The following is a 9,163-nucleotide window of genomic DNA, read 5'->3' on the forward strand; positions in this document are numbered from 1 at the left end:
CTTGTTGCGGAGCGCAGGCTCCAGACGCGCAGGCTCAGTAGTTGCGGCTCACGGGCCCAGTTGCTCCGCGGCATGTGGGATCTTCCCGGACCAGGGCTCGAACCCGTGTCCCCTGCATTAGCAGGCAGACTCTCAACCACTGCGCCACCAGGGAAGCCCCAAGCAGTGTTTTTAAAGGGGAAGAAGATTCGTAAAAACGGAGGCCAAATTTCCTCATTTGGAAGGTGATGCATGGGACGAAGCAGCCATTTCCAGTTCATCTCCCCGGCCCTGTGAGACTGGAAAGATCGCACTCCCTCTTGGGGCATCCCCTTCCTCGTCCAGCCAGTGGGGTGACCCTTGTATGTCACGTGGCCACCTTTCAGGGCCTAGGGAACAGGGTGGCCATGCCCAGGGCCCCATGTGTGTTTTATGGTTGGAAGGAGGGTCCAGCCCGGCATCAGCAGACTGGGTCCCCTGCTGTCCTGCCCCTCGGCCCCGAGGCCCAGCCTCGTCCCCACCAAGACCCGCCTCCGCTGTGCGCCAAACCGGGCCTCATTGCCAAGCCCTCATCTCTGCATAACCACCAGCCGGGGTCACAGAGATCGGGTCCAGTTCAGCATCTCCTGCGGCGGGGACCTGCGATAGCATTGATTCTGCTCTGCGCCCCCGTGAGGATCCACAGCAAAGCCAGCCTCCCCCAGCGCCAGGAGCCGAGTGGCCCGAACCTGCGTTCTCTGCCAGGCATTTTACTGCCTTGCGGGGTCGGCCGGCTCGGATAGGCCTCTAATTGGCTCCACTGTGAGAGGAAACCTCCCCTCCCACCGTGCCCCCGTTCTCGCCCTACCTGAGCTCCCCAGGTGGGAGGAAAATCCTTCTCTCATCAAAGAAGCCGCCACCTGAGCAGAGCCCAGCCCAGGAGGGGGATCAGGCTCCGGAGAGATGAAAAGCTCCCCAGCCCCCAGCCAGCGTGCTCCGGGGTGCACTGGGGATGCCGGGTAGCAGGACTTGGGAGTCCACCAGGGGTGCTGTCTCCTCCCTGTGTCCCACAGGCTGTGGTGGCAGGAGAACCTGCCGTGCCATCAGTGCCCCAGGCTGCTGTCGGGCTCCCAACTGCCCTGGGGAGTCCTCGGAGCCCTGCACACGCTAACAGTGACCGCGGCGACCGGTGGCAACGCCCCTCTGGTCCTTGACCCATTAGGTCGGAGGAAGCCTGCCTCTGTCCAGAGCAATTTGGATTTCTCAGACTTTGAACGTAGACGGGGTGATGCACGTGGAGCTGGGCCCGGTGCCTCAGCGTCTGATAAATGGCAGCTCTGAGCGGTGTTTGCCAGGAGCCGGCAGGCACCGACTGCCAAGCCTGGGAAACGTGGCAGGGAGCCAGGCCCAGGGGTACCACTTGCAGTCAAAAACAAGGAGTGGGCCCACTTCCTTCTGGGCTTGGCAGCTGGTTCTGAAGGGGAGGGAAGTTAGACCTACTGTGCTCCGTCCCCCCCACCCCCACCGAGCGAACACCTTTTTCTTCGCTGCGTCTTTGCCGTGATCCTGCAGGGGTCACCAAGGCGTTGCTGGTGGGGCCTTTTTACAGAGAGGGAAACTAAGGCTCAGAAAGGTCCGTGACTTGTGCGAGGTCACACAGCCCAGGAGACGCGGAGCCAGGATTTGAGCTCAGCTCGGCCTTAGTCCAGAAAGAGTGATCTTGCCGCGAGCCCGGGCAGCGGGGCTGGGGTGGGCGTGCCACCCAGAGGTGTCCAGAAAGGATTTGAGGGGTGACTGTCTCCCGGGAAAGCAGGCAGAGTCTCCCCGGGGGCCGCCTTGGAAGGGCTGCATCGGCTCGCCTGTCCAAGTTCTTTGCTCTTTAGAGACAAGAATCCGCCTCTGCCACAGCCCGCCACCCCTCCTCACGGAATCGCCTGCTCGGGAGGCCTGGGAAGCTGGTGGACGCCGCAGCTGCACAACCAACACGATTCTGCCTGTAATTGGTTTCTGCAGCAGCTTCATCAGAGTTGAGGGAAAATCTCAGATGCTGCCTCGTGGGGCCCCTTCTCAGGCGGCAGAGACACACCCTCCCCATCTCGTAGCGTTTGGACCCACCCGGCCTCTACCTCTTGCGCCCCGGCTCCTCTGACCACCTGCCAAGACCCTGCTCGATCTGCAGTTCAGCCGGGCATCTCCTCCTCCAGGAAGCCCTCTAGGAACACCCTCCCAACCACCCCAGCAGGTGGCTCATCCTCCTCTGAGCTCCTAACAAATGTAACGACAATCGTTACCCTTATGGAATGCCCCGTATCAACCAGCACATTTATCCTTGTGGGTTGGAGCTGTTATAATTCCCATTTTACAGATGAGGAAACAGAAGCTCGAGGATTCAAAGAACATGCAGGTTGGGGGCTGCTCTGCCCTGAGACTGCTGGCTCGTGCATCCATCTCTCCGGGGCTGCGAACTTTCCGAGGGCCAGAGCCCCCCACGAGTCCGGCACACCATATGGGGTCTGGAGCAGCAAGCCTGTCGTTTTGCAGAGGAGAGAAGCCAGGACTTAGATGCTCATAACAGCCTGTTGGCTGGAGTCTGGCTAGCGCTTGAGTCTCCTGAGTACCAGCCCGGGGCGTTTTTGGAGCCGGTCTGGCTCAGCTACGATAAGGGCCACGGGGGCTCATGGGCGTAGGGGAGCAATGTCCACCCGCTCAGCCGTGGGGTACCCCTCGGCTGCCCTCAGTCTTTGTGTACCGTCAGTCTCTCCTCTTCTGGTCTCAGCGGGCCCCCACCTTGAGGCACCCCCATTCTGCAGAGGTCGCCCCACCTCTCCAAACCTCAGTCTTCTCATCTGCCAAATGAGGGCGCGGACCGCTCCCTCCCGGGCTGCGGCAGGGAGGGCCGTGACCGTCCTTGAAGGCACTGCGGTGACCACAGAGCCGGGCCCCGACCCTCGGGAAGACTCCACACTCTGGGCCGCGTGGCAGACAAGCAGCAGGTCGGACAGGGCCCGTCTGAGGAAGGGGCCCCGGCGGAGACCAGACTTGCAGAGCACGAGACAGGCCCCGGGAGCCCGTCTGACACACACGGGAGAGTCAGCCGCTCTGCTTATCCCCCCGCCTCCTGCCGCCCCAAGTGCAGCCGCTCCCTCCTTTGAAACCGCCCGGCACCATCTGCAGGACCGTGTGGGCCCAGCCCGCCCCTGGCAGAGCCTCGCTAAGCGGCACTTGGAAGACGCCGGGCAGCAGGCTGCTGGCTTCTGAGAATCTGCACCAAGAAAACGCACCCCGTCTGTCTTCCCACTCGTGGCACCTGCCCAAGAGGCCGCAGAAGCGTTTCTACATCAATCACTTTGCAGCCGGAACCCTAGGGAGAAGGAGCCAGACTGATGAATGTTTTAGCCCTAAAATTAATAGTTGGCTTCCCTACCTTTCCCCCACTTTTTGCCCAAGTGGGGAGCCCTGTTCTGTGGCCAGGGTGGAGGAGGGGAACAATCCTTTACTCACTTCCCTCTTCTTATCTTCTTGGCTGGCTGATCCTTGCTCTGTAACTGAAGGCCTTCTCGTTGGTGACATCCTGCCATCCGGCGTCCCCTGAAGTCCAGCTGGTTTCCAGAAATCTGAAGCCACAGCTGCAGTTCACCCTGAGCCTCTGAATCAGAGGAAACATACATACTCCTGGGAGGCTTGCAGGACCCGTGGATGACCTGTACCCTGTGCTCACTTGGAACACGCCTCTGCTGGCCACGATGCACTGTGATCGGCTCGAGGGCAAGGCCAGGGTCTCGAGTGTGAGATGCCAGCCAGTGCCCAGCACGCTCAGTCACTCAGCGTTTGAACCAAGGAATCAGGGCAGCCCGTGGCAAAGGCCGGCGACATCCAACGGTGGGTTGTGCTCCGTTGGCAGGTGGAGAAATCAATTTAATGGGTTGTGATCAACATTATTTTTTCAAATCAAATAGAGTGGAATAGAATAGAACAGGATAGAAAATATTAGTGCCTATTCACCTGAAAAGCAAATATCCTTTCGGGAGGCTTTTGTTTCAGATACAAGCAGCTGTGAGTGTATGTGTCATGTTGTAAACTGCAATTCCCTGGATCACGGTCCAAAAGTCTAAAAGCCACTTCTGCAGAGCCGCGGCACGGATGTGTCTTCAAGGGGTGGTTCATGCTTCGTCACCACTCAGGGTAAAGCGCCCGTGTTAGCAAACGGTGCTGTGGTCTCTGAGCTGCTGCGACTCGAGCCGTCTCGTCGGGAGGTCTGCCACTCCCAGCTGACCACAGAAACCTTCCCAGCTGGAGGAGAAAGGCAGGGAGGCCCAGGTGGCCTTGAACGTGCGCTCATCCCCTCTGATCATGCGCCCAGACCGAGCCCCAGCAGGGGCCCTGCCCGTTACTGGCACCCAGCCCCGGAGGGCAGAGGGGCCGAGGGGCCGAGGGGCCGAGGACGGCAGCTTAGAGGTCAGCTCTTGGCTTGAGAGGCCTGGCAAGGAGGCAAGGGGGCAGGCTTGGGAAGCCCTGGACAGTGACCAATGAGAGCGTGGACGTGGGGGGTAGGACATTGGCCTCCGGGTGTCCAGCCTGGCCTCAGGCTGAGGGGTGAGGTGTGGGTCAGACTGTCTACTCACGGCCACCTGACTTCTGGCCAGTTTCCGAGCTTCTGTCTCCTGTAACAAGGCGGGGGCCCAGGGGACACAGAACCAGCCTCGCAGGGCTGGGGTAAGGATGTGCGTGTTTCCGGGCAGGGAAGCCTTACCTCGAGCATCTGTTGCAGTCAGCTCTCAACCCCAGCCGGTCTCGGCCACGCTGCCCGTCCGTCCCCATTTCTGGGGTTCGGGTCCTGCCTGTGCCTGGAAGCGTGGTAACCCCACTTCTACTTCATAATAGCGGGAACAGGAACAACAATAACGATGGCATTACTACTACCAGCCACTCGGTAATTTATTCCTCGCTGAGGTCCCGGGAGGTGGGCTGACGGGTGGGCGAGGAGAGCGTGGCCCGGGGCGCGGGGCTGCGGAAGGAGGAATGATTTTCCCAGGCCACACCTTGGGAGATGCCGGGCCCAGGACCCGGCCCTTCCTCAGGGCCACCCGGGATTCCTGCCCAGATGCCGGCCCCGCTGGCCACACACTCAGACCAGTCCTACTTCCCGCCTGGGTGGGGGGGGGGTCCGCTGAGCCAGGCCTCGCCCACGTTCCTCTGCCCCGAGGCCCCTGACTCGGTCTCCCCGCCCTGCTCCTGACATGGAGAGGCTCAGTGGAACATTTGAGCGAATGGACGAGGCTTGGGGACGTGCCCTGGGACAGGAGGCTCGGGAGGAGAAGGGCGCAAGTCTGGAAGGAGGCGCTGGGTGTGGCCTGGGGCAGGGCCGAGGGAGGGGGAGGAGGGGTGGCCCTGGCCGGCCTGCGTCCCGAGGCTGTGGGTCTCCTTGGCTGCTGTGGACTGAGCATCTATGGTGTGCCGGGCCCCGAGCTTACTCTCGGTGGGTCACCAATGGGGGAGGTGCTGCCGGGGTCCCCATTTTACAGATGTGGAAACTGAGGCTCAGGGAGGTGGGGTAACTGGCCGGTGCTGTAAGGGGCAGAGCCCGAGCTCTAGAGCCCAGGTTTGTAACCACTGAACCCCCACCTCCCCGGCCCCTCCAGCCCCCCTCTTCCCCGCCTCCTCCTGCAGAAACAGGCTCCACTGTCCGATGGCTTCTCGGGGGAGCATCTGAGCTTCTGCCAGGATCAGGCCTTTCAAGGGGCGCGTGCTCAGGGTCTTGATCTGCAGCCATCAATACCGCTCTCCGCGGGCTCTCAGATCTCCAAGGCTGATCGAATTTCCTTCTGCGCCCGTCCCTTCTGAGGGCTTTCACGTGTCAGGGCTGGGCCAGGTTGCAGGTAGCGGAACAAGAAAAAAGGGTGTCACCTCCCTCCTGCCACCTGAGGTCAGAGCTGCCCAAGCGCTATGACGGATGGGTCCCCGCGGACAGATGCGGAGCTGCGGGCAGACGCAGCTCCCGGCGGCTGAAATCAGGCTGCTTAGGGATGAAACGGGCGGCTCGCTGGTGCCGCAGCCAGATCTCTAACACATCCGACGTGGGCGCGGATGGGGGTGCTGGGGGCGGATGCTGTCTCCCTCTGCAAATGAGCAAGAAAAAGGCTTGTTAGATAGAAAGAGTTGGGGGGCGGGGGGGGGCGAGCTGGGAACAGGATTGTCAGCGGATCTTGTACAGACTCGAGGCAGCTCTGGCCTGGACCAGCGTGGTACTTATTTCAAAGCAATTTAACCGATGGGATTCCCGACTCCCAAATCAAGAATGTTATTAAAATGAAGCACAGAGGCAGCTGGGCCGCTTGTCAGTACCCGAGTCACACCCCTGCTGGCTGTGGACTCCTGGTCCTCCCCTGAGAGGTGGCCGGGGCTCTGCTCTCCCAAGCCCCCATTCATCCCCTGCCAGCCTCTTTATGAGGGGGGAAGTGCAGTGCGTGACTGCAGCAGGAGCTTATCGAGAGTCAGAGCTCTGGCGGCCAGGCCTGTGTGAGTGTGTGTGAGTGTGTGTGAGTGTGTGTGTGTGTGTGTGTGTGTGCGTTATCGGGTTTTAAAAACTTGAGAATGGGGTTTTGTTCAGTTTTGTTTTGACCTGGGAAAAGACAGAGGGACCCTTGCTCACCCCCTTATTATTGGACCAGTGAGGAAACTGAAGCCCCAGCAGGGATGGGACCCGTCCAGGGTCCCACAGTGTGGCGGCAGAGGTGGGCCTGGGAGCCAGGCTTCCTCCACTGCACCCCAGTCCACCCCAGTTCCTTCTTGAGGGGACGTTTCAGGGCCTGGGGGCATTCGGTCAGTCCCCCCTCGGGCCACCACGAGACTCCCGAGTCCCTGCCCTGCTCCGGGGCCCGGTGGGAGCTGTTGAGGGAAATGGAGGCCCAGCCCCTGCTGTCCCCAAGCAGGCAGGTGAAGGGAGAGTGTGGGGCAGGAGGACACACGTGGGGTCCTGGGAAGGTTGGAGCTAGCTCTCCATCCTCCTCCTCGCTTCGCAGGTGTTTCAGCGCCGGGAGGACGGCTCCGTGAACTTCTTCCGAGGCTGGGAGGCGTACCGGGACGGCTTCGGCAAGCTCACGGGCGAGCACTGGCTAGGTGAGACTCCCGACGCCCGGCCCGCGGGGTGGCCTGCCCTCTCCCTGTGCGCCACACCCTGTCACATCCGAGCCCCCTCCTCACGGGATGCCGTCCGGGTCTCCCTGGTGCTACGTGCAGAGGGGATCAGTGCGTCCAGTGTGAAGGAGCTCCACGAGCACGAAACCAAAGGCGGTGCGCTCGCGGGGGCGGGGGGTGTCCCGCAGAGATGTGTGCTTTTCCTGCCGGGGACGCCCTGGGACCTGGTCGCTGTCCTGGATCAGGCAGCTGTGGCCAGGGCAAGGGCACTGTTCCAGGTGCTGGAGGACCAGGACGACCCCAGTGCTGCCCTGCGCTTGGGGGTCAGCACTGCCCGATGCTGTGCTCTGGACACCGAGGGCGCATCTCCCAAAAGAGCGGCCGGTCGGTGCTCCTGGGCGCAGCTCCCACGGTCCCGGGGCTGGCACGCATTCCTTGCCTGGCACAAAGGAAGGGCTCAATGAGCTGATGTTAATATTATTATTATCACTATTATTTACTTACTATTTATCTTGAAATTCACTTAGTATTTTAAAATGTAAATATCTCACATAATTTCATTCTAAAGAATAACATCCATAAACAGCGCAGGTCGGAGGTCATGTATATATTTGGGAGGAAGCTGTGGCCTGAAGTCAGGTTTGGGGTTTTTCTGGTTTGTTTGAAATATAATTCACTATTTTAAAGGGCACAATTCAGTGGTTTTTATTATCATTATTTCTTTTCTCTTTTGGCCACGCTGCGCGGCACGTGTGATCTTAGTTCCGCAACCAGGAACGCCCCCTGCAGTGGAAGCGCGGAGTCTTAACCACTGGACCGCCAGAGAAGTCCCACTGGTTTTTAGTATATTCACAGAATTGTGCAACCGTTACCACTATCTAATTCCAGAACATTTGCTCCACCCCCAAAAGAAACCCTGTGCCCCTTTAGCAGTCATCTCCCATTTATATATATATATATATTTTTTTTTTAATTTTTAATTTTTTTGCGGTACGTGGGCCTCTCACCTCTGCGGCCTCTCCCGTCGCGGAGCACAGGCTCCGGACGCGCAGGCTCAGCGTCCATGGCTCACGGGCCCAGCCGCTCCGCGGCACGTGGGATCCTCCGGGACCGGGGCACGAACCCGCGTCCCCTGCATCGGCAGGCGGACTCTCAACCACTGCGCCACCAGGGAAGCCCCTCCCATTTATTTTTTTAACATAAAATAAACATATTTTTTTTTTTAATTTTTAATTTATTTGCGGTACGCGGGCCTCTCACTGTCGTGGCCTCTCCCGTTGCGGAGCAGCCAGTCTGGGGTGCAGCTGCCTTCGGGAACTCACTCCCCAGGGTGACTGCGATCAGTTCCCTGCTGTCTCTGCAGGGCTGGGACGTCCTGCAGGCCCCCTGGCTGTTGTGGCCGCCCGCCTCCCGTCTTCCCGGGGCAGCCTTTTCAGCTTTCTTGGGCACGGATTTCGGGAATCTTCCCCAGCCGGGCAGGAGGGGAGGAGGGAGAGCAAGGTGGAGGCGTGTGGCTGGCCGGGAGCGCTAAGCAGGGGGCGCTGGGTGCCAAGGTCTGGGCTCCAGGGGGGGGGTCAGGAGGGTCCCAGGTAACCCAGCAGAAGGTGGGTCCCAGGGGCGGGGTCCAGATGCGCGCCCACTCCCCTGTGCACAGAGGTACCTGCTTTGCACTGTCATTTGCTTAATGTCTATCTCCCTCCCACCTGGAGTCCATGAGAGGGTCAGGACCCTCTCTGCCCCGACCTCCACTGTGTCCCCAGTGCCCAGGCGAGCACCGGCCACAGGAAAGGCCAGACACCCCAAGATGGACCTCGTGACCTCAGCCCCTACGTACCGCACTCCTGCTGTGCGCTCAGCCCATTTTATATACATCAGCCCTGAAACCGCATGCCCACACAAGGGGGATGGAACTGCTGTGTCCTCTCCTTTTAGGGATGAAGATACTGAGGCCCAGAGAGGTGGCAAGTAACCCAAGTCATAGGCGTGTGTGTGTGTGTGTGTGTGTGTGTGTGTGTGTGTGTGTGTGTGCGCGTGCGGGTGTGTGCGTGCGTGCGCGCGCACGCGGACGAGT

The 9,163-nt window shown here is 60.3% G+C and overlaps 1 protein-coding gene across 1 annotated transcript in view; it reads left to right on the forward strand.

Moving 5' to 3' along the window:
• The window catches only part of FIBCD1 (fibrinogen C domain containing 1), a 38,068-nt gene that overhangs the window by 17,651 nt on the left and 11,254 nt on the right, over window positions 1-9,163 (forward strand). The window contains exon 5 of the mRNA XM_024126478.1: window positions 6,978-7,074. Within this exon, the coding sequence (XP_023982246.1) occupies window positions 6,978-7,074 (97 nt within the window). The remainder of the gene's footprint in view (window positions 1-6,977; window positions 7,075-9,163) is intronic.

This window comes from Physeter macrocephalus, chromosome 13 (assembly GCF_002837175.3).
Source record: "Physeter macrocephalus isolate SW-GA chromosome 13, ASM283717v5, whole genome shotgun sequence".
NCBI classification, from domain to species: domain Eukaryota; kingdom Metazoa; phylum Chordata; class Mammalia; order Artiodactyla; family Physeteridae; genus Physeter; species Physeter macrocephalus.